Genomic DNA, 15,760 nt, shown 5'->3' with positions numbered 1-15,760 from the left:
TTAACATTTCCATGACTGAGACATTCTGGTTAGCCTTTCTGAGCAAACTGGACAGGGCTTCTCATATTCTTGCCTCTCACATTCTGTAGCTGCCACCCAAGGACCGAAAGGGAAGGATTTATCTATAAAACATTGTCACAAATAGTTTAGATGCACATTCACTGGTTTAACTATTTTTTCTTGGCACAGACTTAAAATTGAACCAGCGCTTTCTGGGGCTCCCTGGCTTCATTTCCCCTTGGCACTATCTCCAGAAATCTTGTTTACACTCCATTTTTCTCTCTGGCCTATTGTCTTAGATTGAGACTGTAAGCTGTTTCCTAGCACAGTGCTGCTCAGACTTTTAGATCCCATGGCTCAATAAAAGAGATTAAAAAAAAAAAGGTCTTAGGAACCAACATGGGGTTCTCTGCATTATATTTTACCCAATAAGGATATTTTAAAAAATGGCTAATTTTTACTGGCATCATTTGGGAAGAAAGGGCATTTTCACATCAAAAAAGTTAGGAGGGAAATAATCTCAGAATAAAGAACAGTCTTCTGCATTGAGAAAATTTAGCTTTATGAAAAGCTCATTACATTATCATTACCTTTCTTATTTCTTGGGGGACTGGTGAAAATTTCAGCTTTCACCTCTAGACTCTAAGTTGAAACTTCAAGGCTCCTTTCCTGCTGGCTCTTTCTTGGTTCTTGTTCTTTTCTGCCCTTGACGACATCTCCAACAGGGTCCCTTGTATATACACAGCTGCGGATTCCTCGTGTCCTTCGGCCACCTGGTCCAGCTGTAGGTCTTTTCTTCCTTTAGCTTTGTTCTCACGTTGCTCTTTTCAAAACTCCATTCAGCAAGTCATAAAACACACCTGCAAGTTAAAAGCCAACCATCAGTTTATCTTGGGATTTCCACAGTGCCTTTCCTTTAACATTCAATTAAGCTAGTTAAATCTGCACATTTGACTTTTTAACCCCACCAGGTTTTCATTAATAAAATGCGGATTGACATTACTAGGGAGAATTTTGAAAATGAATGAGATAAATTAATTCAACAAACATTTACTTAGAGTTGGATTATAAAGATTAATAATAAAAAAGTTCTTTGTCGTCTAAGCAGTCATAGATTTATTAAAGAGGCAATATATAAGTTGAGAGTTGGTTCTCTTAATCTGGAGTCCGTGGGATGGATGGGCTTGGGGAAGGGAGTGCTTAATGAGATTGTAGGCAAAAATTTGGGTGTATGTTCCTTTTTCTGAGAAGTTTCATTATTCTCATTAGATTTTCAACTGAGTCCAAGACTTCTAAAGGGAAAATATTGATGTAAACTTTTTTTTTATAAATTTATTTTTGGCTGTGTTGGGTCTTCGTTGCTGCATGAGGGCTTTCTCTAGTTGCAGCAAGCAGGGGCTACTCTTTGTTGTGGTGCGCAGGCTTCTCCGGTGGCTTCTTGTGTTGCGGAGCACAGTCTCTAGGAACGCGGCTTTCAGTAGTTGTGGTGCATGGGTCTAGTTTAGTTGCTCCGTGGCATGTGGGATCTTCCCGGACCAGGCTTGAACCCGTGTCCCCTGCATTGGCAGGTGGATTCTTAACCACTGGGCCACCTGGGAAGCCCAAACAGATAGTTGTGTTCTTTTTTTTTTTTTTTTTGCGCGGGCCTCTCACTGTTGTGGCCTCTCCCGTTGTGGAGCACAGGCTCCGGATGCGCAGGCTCAGCGGCCATGGCTCACAGGTCCAGCCGCTCCGTGGCATGTGGGATCTTCCCGGACTGGGGCACGAGTCCCCCTACCCTGCATCGGCAGGCGGACTCTCAACCACTGCGCCACCAGGGAAGCCCCAAACAGATAGTTTTAATACACTAAGTTACCATAAGGAAATGTGACCGATATTATGGGTGAACAAAAAATAGAACACTTTCTTTCTGCTTGAGGGAAAAAAATATGGTTTCATTGATCAGGGTCTCGAAGGACAGATAGGAATTGGGGAGGGGGGATGGCAAGGACATTTGAGGCAGAAAGAACTGCATGTGCAAAGTCATGGGTTCCAGAACAAAATGTGTATTTGAGAAAAATGCAGTGTGGCTGGAGCATGGAGTGCATGGTGAGAAATATACAGGGCTAGGGAGTGACAAGCTTTGAAAACTGTGTGGACTACAGAGAACCAGCAGAAATCTTTAAAAATAGGTTTTTACACTGTCAGTTGTGTGAAGTATATAAACATTTCTCAAAGGAGGTCCCTTCTATTCCTGCCTTACTAAGGGAGTGACTTGGGCAGCGAGGTCTGCTGTTGCTGAAGGCTGGAAAAGTTTGAGAACCAGAGCTCTAGGGCCCAGCCCAGGCCATAGCAAAATTCTGAAGAGTACGTAAAATCTGTCCTCCTTTCCTGCTTCTTTTCACTTTATCCCCACTGCCCCCTTCATATATCCAGAAGGATCTGCTTGGTTTGTACCTTCCAGAATTCTAAAATGGTTGAACTAGAAGGAACCTCAGAAGTTATTTTGGTCCAACTTCCCTATTTTACAGTCTTGGAAATAGACTGTGATTAGGAAGGGATTTACTCTCCGTGTCTCCCCTTCCATCTCTGGTTTGGTGCTGGGCCTGTTGCTCTCCTCCTTCTCTTCTTTTTGTTTTGTTTTGTTTTGCTTGGCTGCGTCACTAACCAGGGATCACAGTGGAATGGAAGCGTGGAGTCTTAACCACTGGACCGCCAGGGAAGTCCCACCCTCCTTCTCTTCTGAGGAAATCCCAGGGACTCCTTTGGCTTCAACTAACATCCCCATACCAGAGACTCTAAGGTTTGTATTTCCAGCTTGATGTTACTCTCTAAGCCCAAACCTTTTAATTGTCTACAGAACATTCCTATCTGATGTTTTATGTTCTTCTGAAACCCAACATGTCCAAAGATAAATTGATGATCACAAAATCTCCTCTAGGATTCCCCACATTAGAAAATGGCACCTGACCCACTGAATCGCTCAAATCAAACTACTAGATATTATGTTGATATCTCCTCCTTTAATGCCCTCCCCACAATCCAATCAATCACTAAGACCTCTCATTTTGCCTCCTAAAATGTCCATTTTGTCCACTTCACTCTGTCTTCATCATCACTATAATAGACCATTATCTTTTGCCTGGACTTGCTGCAATATTCTTCTAACTCCTAGTCTACTCTTTTCTCCCTGAATCTACTTCCCACACTGCAATCAGAGTGAACCTAAAACATAAATCTGAGAATGCTGTGCTTCTATTAACCCTTTACTAACTGATCATCGTTTGTAGCTAACAACTAAAGGCCCTATTTTTCTCTTTTCTGCCCAATTCTTGAGTCTCATCTGGTGCCACCCTCTCTCTCATTATGCACCAGTCACGTTGGCCTTTTTTTCAGTTCTTCACCAGTACCAAGATCCTTCCCCGCCTGGGGCCTTTGCACATATTGTCTCTCACATCCCTTCCCTCCTTGTCTGGTCAATTTCTGATCATCTTTCAGGTTCTAGCTGAAGCTCAGGACTTCAGGGAAAACTTCTTGGTCCTCTGACTAAGTGAGGTCCGTCTGTGCTTTCTCATTGCACTGTAACAACTGTGAGTGAATAACTATTTTTTTTAATAAATAAATTAATTTTTGGCTGTGTTGGATCTTCATTGCTGTGTGCCAGCTTTCTCTAGTTGCGGCAAGCGGGGGCTACTCTTCATTGCGGTGTGTGGACTTATTGCAGTGGATTCTCTTGTTGTGGAGCACGGGCTCTAGGTGCACAGGCTTTAGTAGTTGTGGCACGTGGGCTCAGTAGTTGTGGCACACGGGCTTAGTTGCTCCATGGCATGTGGGATCTTCCTGGACCAGGGCTTAAACCTGTGTCCCCTGCATTGGCAGGCAGATTCTTAACCACTTTACCACCAGGGAAACCCAGAAGTGAACTCTTAAGACTTTCTCTCTAGCACATTGCCTGGCCTTCAATAAATGCTTGTTAGAAGAGGGATTGAGTGCTTTATGCACCTAGTGGCAGAGGTGAACTAGAACCCAAACTCATTTCTGATATGGTATTCTTTTCTCAAACCATGAGCGGTCTGCCCCCTAAGATGATATCCCACACTCCAGACTTCCTCTCCCTCTTCCCAGTGATTAAATGTATCAGTCTTGTGTGTTCTGTTCAGGGGCCTATTAAAGCCAATCTGGTGAACTAATCCAGGTTTAGAGACTACCCTTCCCCCAGGATGTCTGTGTTTTAACTGGGAAATCCTGTAGGACAGAAAGTAATCTCAAAGGAACTAATCAAAATTTCAGGCACTATAAAAATATTGGAAGGAGGGAATTTTCACTATCATCCCTTAATGGGATTATAGGAAAGAAGTTTACAATGTACCAGATTTACTTTAATGTTTTTTTTTAATTTTTTTGAACTTTATCTTTGTAGCAAACCTGTTAGGTAGATTTTATTATCCCCTTTATCAAATGAGGGAATCTCTGAAAGGTTTAGTAATTTACCTAATGTTGCCAATCTGTTGGGGAGGCCAGTGTTTCGTCACTCCCCCTCCCCGATTATGACTCCTGGTCTAATCCTTTTTTCACCATACCACTGCCGCCTTCAAGGGTAAGTGTAGGCAACTGCTTACAGTTTACACATAAATCTGGGCCATGGGGTTAACTGGTTAACTTATATTAAAAAAAAAAAAAAAGGATTACTATGTTTCTTCTCTTCCCTTGGTGGGATCTACGCTCTGAACCTGGACTCTGCCAGAAGTCTATCACATTTGGTGCCTGACCTTATTCATTCCAACCATAAATGTGATTATGGGCAGAAAAAATGCGTTGAGCACTTTAAGCAAAATTATGATGCAAAATCCAAGATGCTGTGTTATTTATTTTACTACTGAGTCCACCCAAGCCTCCTGTATCCAGGGAGGGGATGGTATCAAGTTGACACTTGAGTGCATTATTTATCTGTTTACTACTATTTGCAATAACAAAAGCTATTAGGAGATGGACTGTCCTGGGATCAAATATCCCTGCAGGAGTCAGGTTTGCCTCTGATTAAAAAGCTTCTGCCCATCCATCTTTTAGATCGCCTCAGGATTCTGGTTCCTGAATACAGGATTTCTCTTGGGGGTGGAGGGACACTATTATGTTCCTCTCAGTGTCAGGCAAACCTTACTATTTAATAGCTTTGTGACCTTGGGCACATGACTTAACCTCTCTGTTTCCTCAGTTATAAAACGGATTGGCTGACAGCTACATTGAAGATGCTGAAAGCCTTTAATATGTTTGAAAGCACCTAACAACAAAGCCTCGTCTACAGCAGGTATTCAAATAGCATTTATTTCCTTTCTTCCCCAGTAAGGACTCGTTGAAGGAACATGTAACATTTTGTGTGGATGTGTGAAGTGTGTTTTTCTTGGAAATAAAGTCCACAGTTTAACAGATTATCATGGGGGCCAGCGACATCCCTAAGAAAGAATTGTGGATTCTCCTCCCGGCAACGCCGAAGGGTGAATCTCTTTCCCAGGGGACCGGATGTTTTCTGGATATTTTTGTTCTCTGGGCCCTCTTTCTGTAGCCTGCTAACAGAGGAGGATAACCAGGTGAGGGGGTGTCTTTCTCAGGTCAGGGCCCCCTTGAACTTTCCCTGAGTGCTCTGTGACTCCTGTTCGTGTTCCCCCCCATATGGGGGTGGGGTGCCATCTGCAAGTGGGAAGCAGGTTTATTTTAAGGCCTCTCAGCCTTCGGGGTTCGCTTCTTCACTGAAAACCCAGCTTTTGTGGGTTCCCACAAGCTAGAGCTACTCCCTTCCCTCCAGCTGTTAGTCAAAACCTCGTGGTGCGACCCTGGCCGCCCCCACCCTCCTAGGCCCCAATCCCAAGGCGGTGGGGGCGGGGAGGCCGCGCGCGCCGCTTCCGCTCCTCCAGCCCACCAGAAGGCGCTGCGGCCCCACCTCTGCCTTCCCGGAGTGCTTCGCGCCGGGCCCCTTCAGCGTGGGTGAGCGAATGTGAGAGTCAGCGTCGCGCCGTGCGCGCCGTCCGCCTCCGCTGCTCGGCGCCCTTATTTCGGCTGCGAGGCGCGGGCGCGCGCGTAAAGGCATAGAGACGGGCGTTGAGCTGTCGGGCTAGAGCGTCGCCGAGTCGGAGCCGGAGCCCGAGCCGCGCGCTGTGTCTCCGCTGCGTCCGCCGAGGCCCCCGAGTGTCAGGGACAAAAGCCGCCGCTGCGCCGCCTGCTCCCGTCGCCGGGGCTCATCCGCTGCCGCCGCCACCCTGAGGAGAGTCCGCCGCCGTCGCCACCCGTGAGGATCCGAGAGCCATGTCGGCCAGCAGCCTCTTGGAGCAGGTACAGGCCCGGCCCGCATGCCTCGGCCATTGTGTGAGGCGAGAGGGAGCCCGACTAGGCCCGGGCCCGCCGCCCCCGGTCGGGCCGAGCTGAGGCGGCGCCTTTAGCGGGCCTCATTTTGAGGCTCTCAGGCCGGCCGCGCCCAGCGCCTCGCCCTCGGCCCGCTCTCCCCGCTGCTCACTGGGCCTCGGGGACCGCCGGCCGCGCCGCGTCCCCTGCTCTCAGCGGGCCTCGTTTTTCTCTTGTTTCCTTCCCCTTCTTTGAAGCCCTGGTCCCCTCGCGTTGTTTGTGGCGCGGCCCCCCTCCTCCCCCTTGGCCCCGCCAGCGTCGCGCTTCCCCCGCCTCCCATCTTCAGCCTCCCCCTCACCCCATTCCTGACGCCTCTCCTTAGGCCTGCGCCTTTATTCCCGTATCGGTCCCGGCTTTAATTTGTCTCTCTTTTTCCGTTTTTTCTTCGGACGATGTGCTGCTCGGCGACGTTTCCTTCCCCCGCAGAGACCAAAAGGTCAAGGAAACAAAGGTGAGCCCAGCTCCGCCGGTGCCCCTGGCGGGCGGGGGACCCCGTGTGGGGGGGGCGGGGTCTCCGGGAAGCGCCCCGGGGAGAGGACCTTTCGGAAGCCGCTTAGTTTGCAGGTGCTTCACAGTTAAGTATTTGACCCTTTTCGGTGTGTTCCTGTAGCTGGCGAACAGCTTTGTAGTGAACAAGGAGTAATTCATTAGGGGTGGGGGTGGATTCGGTTTTGAAATGTCCCAGGTCCTTAGTTTCCTGTAGGTCTTAGAAGGCCTTTGTTTTTCATCCTCGTGGATCACACTCTGGAAGTGCTCACATGTGATGGGGGAGGGGAAGCGGGAGGGAATAGAAATCTAGAGGAGCCAATAAAATGACCTTTTTAGATCAACTTGCTCTGGGTGGAGGGAGACATTTTTACTGACGAATGTTGCTCAGCATTCATTCTCATCTTTATCCTTTCGAAACCCAAACTTATTTGCTCTGTGTAGTATGGTTTTTCTCTGGTTAGGAGGTATTTGATTAGTTTGGGAGGTGGATTGTACGATTGAGACACTCCTAATTTGAATTTTTTCTCCTTTAGTACAAAATGGATCTGTACATCAAAAGGATGGATTAAATGATGATGATTTTGAACCTTACTTGAGTCCACAGGCAAGGCCCGTGAGTAGTTAACCATTTTCATGCTTGATCAGAGGATGCAGTATACCACTATTCTTTCTCTGCTCTATCAATAAGTTTCATTTTCAGGGGATGACTTTCTTAATATCAGTCAATATGTTATAAAACCAGTTGCTACAAATGTCATAGGCCCTTAAGGATCTTATCTCTGTTGTGAGCAAACATACCATTCTCTGAGGCTAGTACTGATAACATTTTACAGTGTACTAACAGCAACACTTGCTTGAGTAGTTCTTCCTCCTTAGCAAGAATGTAACAATGTAAAACTTAAGAATACTTTCTGGTGTTAAATGTTTTCACCTCCCAAACATTTTTCTTTTAGGAAAATTGGATTCATACGTGATGGGAAAAACTAACATAAAATCACCTGAACTTTATTCAGTGCTGCAGAACTGAGTATCTTCGTTTTGTCTAGTCACTAGTTAGTGGGTTCTTAGGTTATCAGAACTATTTTGGAGCTGGGTACTCTTTCAAGTTGAGCTCCATCTTCATCTGTAAAGAGCAATTTTGTATATATCTGGCTTCTTAGGGGAGCTGTATTTACAAAATGGAGTTGAAGGAAAATAAAACACTGTTGAGAACAGAGATCAAGAATGATGGAATTCCAGTTTTTGCAATGTAATCTGTCTTCTAATGTGAAGATTAGTTGCATGTAGGTCCATATATGACCATGAACTGTGCACAGAGACTTCTTTGATTCAGCAGTTCTTTTGTGTTACTATCTTGCGTCCCAAAGACAGTCACAAAGTTGTAACTAATAAGTATAACTCACCAGACTAATAAACCAAAAGGAAAATTGACAACTCATCCAGAATATCCTAAAAGATGAAAAAGTTTGTGAAACATTTATATAAATTCTGAACAGATGGTGTATGATATTCATAACAGTCTTGAATAACTTGACAGTGCGTGCGCATGTTTGGGCCTAATGCTTACATAAAACTTTTTGATCCCTTGTGTAGAATTTTCTGAATTGAAAGTGTAGAAACCGCTTAAGCAAGTGATTGGAAAAAAGTTTTTGCAGAAGACAACCAGTTAATCAGGAAAAGTAGGGAAGGAAGTGGAGGAATGAACTATTAATGGGTTCTTGCTCTTGAGGTAGTTTGCTTACATAATCATTATAACAAGGAGAGTGGGAGCATTTGGAAACATAATTCTAGGTAGTTCTTGTGAAACATTGTGTAATTCAGATTTTTGAGCTCTGGGGCATGTGGGAACCTGCCAGTTCAGGTGTAGGCATTTAGCTCTATAGTGGCATAACCTGTGATATTAAATGTGTTTGTTTTTTATTTGTTAAGTAAGCTAAAGCTTGAATATTTTTGAAAAATTTGTGGGGGAGTTTGTTTTTTATTTAAGTAAGTTAAAGCTTAAATATTTTTGAAAAATTTGGGGGGAAATATAAATTTTGGTTGAATAGACATAATCTGAGACTCTCTGTAGTCTGTCAAGGCTGTTTCATCTACTTTTTAACCAGTTTTTTATTTTAATTTTTGAATTTTATTTACTTTTTTATTCAGCAGATTCTTATTAGTTTAACCAGTTTTTCATCACCTTATATTGGAATAATTCTTCAGGCTTAATCTATTAAGGGTGGTCTGAATTTCTTATTCATAATGGATTTGGGGCTGTTAAAATTATAACACTGTCTTCGAGAAATAGACTTCTCTTAAACTTGAGAGTATATGTGAAAGAGTTAGGTTTTTAAAAGAAAATTTAGAATTGGCAGAGAGAAGCACCACCATTTTATCAAACTATATTAGTTGAAATATTTAATTTTCAGGAGATGTGTTTTAGTGGCTAGGAAGAAGTACTGTTGGCTTTGGTAATACAAACTTAAGGCCTGACATAGTTATGGTCATCCAAGTCTCTTACGAACAAAACTCCCTATTGACTAGTTAGTGGATTCTTAGATACCAGAGCTGTTTTGAAGTTAAAGTAGTCTATTTTTGAGTTGAGCTGAGTCTATATCTATAGAAACCAATTCTATATATCTCTGGCTTCTTATTTAAGGGAGTACTTTGTGAGTTACTAGGATTTATGAAAAAGAACTGTCAGCATAAATGAAAGTAAGAATGTTTCTGCAATGTAATCTATCTTCTAATGTGAAGACTAGTTGAGTATAACTTTATTTCTGGTTGTCGTTCTGAAGGATGATTCCTTTTATAAAGATGTGGACTGTACTGTCTTTAGAATTATATTCCTGTTTTTAATGAAAAAGTTAGGTGTGCATTTTAGCTTACGGCCTTAACTTTTATAGGTGAAGCAAAACAGGTAGCAACATTTTTTTTGGTTTTGAATCCACTGGAAGCCACTGTGCATTTTCTTTCCAGGTTATAATTAAATAGTGGCATCTCTTGATGTTCCCAGATGGTTTGCCAGGAGGCTTTACTATAGAGTAGGTGTACTGAACCTTGATTTTTGGTTTATGGTTGAGGAATGGCTGCACAGATTTTTGGGGTAGAACTTGAAATTTCCAGTTATTTTTGTTTTATCTATTATATAGTAAGTTTTAATAGGAAACTCTTGTGAATACTTTTTCTTTCTGCCAATATTCCCATTCCTTCAGTCCAGAGATAGTGGTTTTAATGAAGGCATCATCTCAGTACATCTATAGAGGAAGACTTAAACTTAGTGAGATGATGGGTTTTCCCTTTTCTGAATTGTAGCACTAAAAGGTAAGGCTGGTATTCACTGTATGTCAGTTTAATTTTAAATGTTTAAGCAGTTCAATTATTAAACCAAAATATTATCTAAGTCTATAAAAATAGCAAGTTTATGGGAAGAGACCATCTGAAAAGGTCACTCTCCTTTTTTATGGTAGTGACTGAAATATTTGAATTGTGTGAATAATTGGGAGAGGAAATGTTCTGGTCGTTTTATATATTTTTGTGTTTAGTTTTAATTAACCCTTTTTTCTTCTTCCACAGAATAATGCATATACTGCCATGTCAGATTCCTACTTACCCAGTTACTACAGTCCCTCCATTGGCTTCTCCTATTCTTTGGGTGAAGCTGCTTGGTCTACTGGGGGTGACACAGCCATGCCCTATCTAACTTCTTATGGACAGCTGAGCAACGGAGAGCCTCACTTCCTACCAGATGCAATGTTCGGACAACCAGGAGCCCTGGGTAGCACTCCATTTCTTGGTCAGCATGGTTTTAATTTCTTTCCCAGTGGGATTGACTTCTCAGCTTGGGGAAATAACAGTTCTCAGGGACAGTCTACTCAGAGCTCTGGATATAGTAGCAATTATGCTTATGCACCTAGCTCCTTAGGTGGAGCCATGATTGATGGACAGTCAGCTTTTGCCAGTGAGACCCTCAATAAGGCTCCTGGCATGAATACTATAGACCAGGGGATGGCAGCCCTGAAGTTGGGTAGCACAGAAGTTGCAAGCAATGTTCCAAAAGTTGTAGGCTCTGCTGTTGGTAGCGGGTCCATTACTAGTAACATCGTGGCTTCCAATAGTTTGCCTCCAGCTACCATTGCTCCTCCAAAACCAGCGTCTTGGGCTGATATTGCTAGCAAGCCTGCAAAACAGCAACCCAAGTTGAAGACCAAGAATGGCATTGCAGGGTCAAGTCTTCCACCACCTCCAATAAAACATAACATGGATATTGGAACTTGGGATAACAAGGGTCCTGTGGCAAAAACTCCCTCACAGGCTTTGGTTCAGAACATAGGTCAGCAGCCAACCCAGGGGTCTCCCCAGCCTGTAGGTCAGCAGGCTAACAGTAGCCCACCAGCGGCTCAGGCATCAGTAGGGCAACAGACACAGCCATTGCCCCCACCACCACCACAGCCTGCCCAGCTCTCAGTGCAGCAACAGGCAGCTCAGCCAACCCGCTGGGTAGCACCTCGGAACCGTGGCAGTGGGTTCGGTCATAATGGGGTGGATGGTAATGGAGTAGGACAGTCTCAGGCTGGATCTGGATCTACTCCTTCAGAACCTCACCCAGTGTTGGAGAAGCTGCGGTCCATTAATAACTATAACCCCAAGGATTTTGACTGGAATCTGAAACATGGCCGGGTTTTCATCATTAAGAGCTACTCTGAGGACGATATCCACCGTTCCATTAAGTATAATATCTGGTGCAGCACAGAGCATGGTAACAAGAGACTGGATGCTGCTTATCGCTCCATGAACGGGAAGGGCCCTGTTTACTTACTTTTCAGTGTCAACGGCAGTGGACACTTCTGTGGCGTTGCAGAAATGAAATCTGCTGTGGACTACAACACATGTGCAGGTGTGTGGTCCCAGGACAAATGGAAGGGTCGTTTTGATGTCAGGTGGATTTTTGTGAAGGACGTTCCCAATAGCCAGTTGCGACACATTCGCCTAGAGAACAACGAGAATAAACCAGTGACCAACTCCAGGGACACTCAGGAAGTGCCTCTGGAAAAGGCTAAGCAGGTGTTGAAAATCATAGCCAGCTACAAGCACACCACTTCCATTTTTGATGACTTCTCACACTATGAGAAACGCCAAGAGGAAGAAGAAAGTGTTAAAAAGGTAACCAGCTTACCCTTCTTAAGACTTTAAAGGAAGGAGAAGGAACTAGAGAGAACAGGAGAAGTATTACACTGAGCCATTAATAAAAGCTTTGTAAATAACACAAGTATCACTTAACAGTTCAAGCCTTAATGGAGGATAATTGGTCTTATTATTTGAACCTTAGTGTGAAAGAATATGGGAACATTAGTGGAGGACAGAAATGTGGGCTTAAGTTAAAGCAGAAACAAACTTAGAGAAACTGGCTTTACATGATGCAGAAAGAGGTGAAGAATGAGTCTGAAAAAAACACAAAGGGAATAATTGAAGTGATAGAAACGTAGAAATGAAAGTAGGAGAAGATTGAGGCTGTAATGTGGCAGAGAAAAAGATAATTCTGTCGGAATTAACTTTTGGCCTTGCTGGGGTACTGTAGTTATTTTCAAGAGTTGGTGTGTCACGAAGCCCTGACATTTCTGCCTGCCTGCTGACAACTGGTAGTGTTAAGAGGATGTTTTTCAGACCTTTCTTCCTTCTGTCTTTTGTAGTGTTCTGGTTAATCACTTTTTTTTTTCAAAATCTTTTTCCCATTAGAAAAGGTAATTATATAAAACTTGGAAAGCAGATCATCCAAAAGAGCTGGCTTCTTGTTCTTAACATTTGGTTGTATTCCTAAAGATTCACTTTCTCTTTTCCTCTGTAACAAGTGGGAATCTTGGACAGAGTGATAGGGAATAGTTCCAAAGTAAAGAGTTGAATTTATTTGAAATGGTTGGTAATGCTTGATCCCATGTATTGAGTGTAAACTCTAGGACCATAAGAAAATGATAAAATAGTGGTTGGGGCAGATCATATTATCCAGAAGTTAGACATGTTGAAGTATAGGAAGTAGGTGAAAAGATAATGGCAAGGAGAAAATGTTTTTAAAACATATGTATATATTAATGATAGAATCCTGAGTGGTTAGCTTCAGATGTAAAATAAACAAAACGTAACAGACTTAATGTAAATACATTTTCCTTGAATTTGTCATAAATTCATAGGGATCTTACGTAATTGATCTAGGACCTGAGGCACTTGTTATGCCTTTATAAAGACTTATTCCTTTGAGCAGTGGGAGGAAGGCTGCTCAGAGAAGTAAGTTTGCTCTGGTAGATTCTTGACCTCCATAACACAGAATCAGAGGTCCATAGTTGTCTAACTAAAGCTGGATGATTGACTTTTATTTTTGGCTGCATTGTGTCTTCGTTGCTGCTTGCGGGCTTCCTCTAGTTGCGGTGAGCGGCCTTCTCATTGCAGTGGCTTCTCTTGTTGTGGAGCATGGGCTCTAGGCGTGCGGGCTCTAGGGCATAGGCTCAGTAGTTGTGGCGCACAGGCTTAGTTGCTCCGCAGCATGTGGAATCTTCCCGGACAAGGGCTCGAACCCATGTCCCTTCCATTGGCAGGTGGATTCTTAACCCCTGAGCCACCAGGGAAGCCCAGGATGGTTGACTCTTTATCTTCCAGTGTGTACAGACAGATAAGAAATAGAGGTATGCTTGTCAGTGATGCTGAAAGTATTGGGGAGATAGAGCCAGGTTACTGGAAAGTTGGCTGTCAGAAAAAACTTGGTACTTTTTAGTTCTTTAAACTCTTTCCTTTCCCAGAGTTTAACAGTTTAACTTAAAATCCTCCAGAATCTATAGAAAAAAGATACTTGATTATTTTTGCCAAACATCTGAAAGGCTCTAAAGATATCTTAACAGGCTTCTGTTTCTAGAGGAACAAGGAAGGAGGCTGTGGCCTTTTAGGCATCATGTAGTGGCATAGCAGATTATGAACGTGTGTGGGGGCATCCAGGTGCTTGGTTTAACTACTTGAAATATGCATAGTATTTGTTGCATACTAAGAATCTGCTTACTTTCATCTGCAAAGTTCTGTCCTACATCTTGTGATTTAAAAGCAGGAAGGCAAAGATAGGAGTATTTTTTGGAATGTGCAGCATAGCCGCTAAGATAAATTTGTATTTGTTAGAACTAGTGGGAAAGCTTGTGTTTAAAAGTGAAGTAGCAAGTCTGAGGATTGTTAATTTGTGTGCACTTTTAATCAAGTATATATCTGTATTCACTTGAGTGGTTCAGTGAATGATAAAACTTCATAAGTAGGTGTAAGATTCATTGACTAGCCTTGTGTTTTCAGTGAGTGTAATAATAATCAAGGTTTAGGGTCTTTGTTAAGCTAACTAATGGCTCTTAAAACCGTTCTGTAAAGACTTTTGATGAATGAGTATCCTAATTGTTCTGAGGCTGGTGAACAAACCACCAAAGGTAAAAACTTAAAAGCTTCAATTATACTTGTGTCAGATTACTTTTTAGTTTACTTTCTTTAAGAAGAGCTTGCTGGGGTTTCAGGAAGGTCCCTATGATTGCTTCCAAACCCAGCTACCCTTTCAGTCAGTATTGCCTTACTCCTGTGTTGCCCACTGTTACCCTTTAACATCCTTACATAACTGACTGTAAACTGTTCTTCCAGTTTTTAATTAGGCTTCCAAGACAAAACAAGTTTCATGATAATGGGACTGATAGCTCATTGAAGCATTGACTCTCTTAAGTGGGGTGTTTGTATATGTGCCTTGGTATTATTTACAAGATTGAAAAAAATCTTCCAGCCAAATGGAAACTCAGTCAGTAGGGAAATACTTAAAACTTCATCCTGAAAATGATGTCACAGCTGTTCTAAAGTTCCGTGATTGGGCATGTTTCTTGGCAGAACACACTGAAGCAGAACTACAGCCATTTTTGCCTTGTTCTGTCACATGATCTAATTCAATACCATGGAACCTTCAAGATCTGTCTGGCTTGGATATTTTGGATCTGTCTGGCTTGACACTTCCAGCAAATTTTAGTGACTTCATTTACTTCGTTGTATACTTTAGATACTATTTTGTAAACTGCTTTCTGCATTTATTTAGAACTTTCCTCTAATTGTTATTCTGTGACATCACTTTTTAAAAATTTATTTTATTTTTGTTTGCATTGGGTCTGCGTTGCTGCGCGCGGGCTTTTCTCTGGTTGTGGCGAGCGGGGGCTACTCTTCCTTGCCGTGTGCAGGCTTCTCGTTGCAGTGGCTTCTCTTGTTGAGGAGCATGGGCTCTAGGTGTGTGGGCTTCAGTAGTTGTGGCTCACGGGCTCTAGAGCGCAGCCTCAGTAGTTGTGGTGCACGGACTTAGTTGCTCCGCGGCATGTGGGATCTTCCCAGACCAGGGCTCAAACCTGTGTCCCCTGCATTGGCAGGTGGATTCTTAACCGCTGAGCCACCAGGGAAGCCCTGTGACATCACTTTTTAAAAAAAATTTTATTTAATTTATTCTTTTATACAGCAGGTTCTTATTAGTTATCTATCTTATGCATATTAGTGTATATAGCTGTGACATCACTTTTGATGGCTTCATAGTATTCTATCAAAAATTTATTGTAATTTACCAGTCCCTGTTACTGAATAGCTTCTTTATAATTTTTTTCCAGCTAAAATAACAGTTGTAAATATCCTAAGGTATAAATATTGATTCATACCTATCCTTAAGTGCTGTGTCAAAGGATATATGCTTTTTTTTTTTTTTTTTTTTTTTTTTTTGCGGTACTCGGGCCTCTCACTGTTGTAGCCTCTCCAGTTGCAGAGCACAGGGTCCGGACGTGCAGGCTCAGCGGCCATTTCTCACGGGCCCAGCCGCTGTGCAGCATGTGGGATCTTCCCGGACCGGGGCACGAACCCGTGTCCCCTGCATTGGCAGGCGGAC

General features: G+C 43.1%; 1 protein-coding gene and 1 long non-coding RNA gene across 3 annotated transcripts in view; one reads left to right on the top strand and one right to left on the bottom strand.

Moving 5' to 3' along the window:
• Positions 1-372: 372 nt before the first annotated feature.
• Positions 373-6,023, bottom strand: LOC125964958 (uncharacterized). Its single transcript, XR_007478314.1, has 2 exons — positions 5,915-6,023; positions 373-860 (listed from the first exon to the last, which is right to left on the bottom strand). It is a non-coding gene; the product is annotated as an uncharacterized LOC125964958 (long non-coding RNA).
• Positions 5,919-15,760, top strand: part of YTHDF2 (YTH N6-methyladenosine RNA binding protein F2) — a 31,889-nt gene continuing 22,047 nt past the window's right edge. Inside the window, exons 1-4 of one of the 2 annotated variants that reach the window (XM_004266576.3) lie at positions 5,919-6,303; positions 6,799-6,823; positions 7,395-7,474; positions 10,420-12,006. In XM_004266576.3, coding sequence (XP_004266624.1) covers positions 6,277-6,303; positions 6,799-6,823; positions 7,395-7,474; positions 10,420-12,006 — 1,719 coding nt within the window. In that variant the 5' untranslated portion in view covers positions 5,919-6,276. The remainder of the gene's footprint in view (positions 6,304-6,798; positions 6,824-7,394; positions 7,475-10,419; positions 12,007-15,760) is intronic. The other variant, XM_049711789.1, reaches the window with a different exon arrangement.

This window comes from Orcinus orca, chromosome 1 (genome assembly GCF_937001465.1).
Source record: "Orcinus orca chromosome 1, mOrcOrc1.1, whole genome shotgun sequence".
Taxonomy (NCBI): domain Eukaryota; kingdom Metazoa; phylum Chordata; class Mammalia; order Artiodactyla; family Delphinidae; genus Orcinus; species Orcinus orca.
The sequence above is the reverse complement of the archived record's forward strand: the minus strand, read 5'-3'. Positions and strand labels throughout refer to the sequence as shown.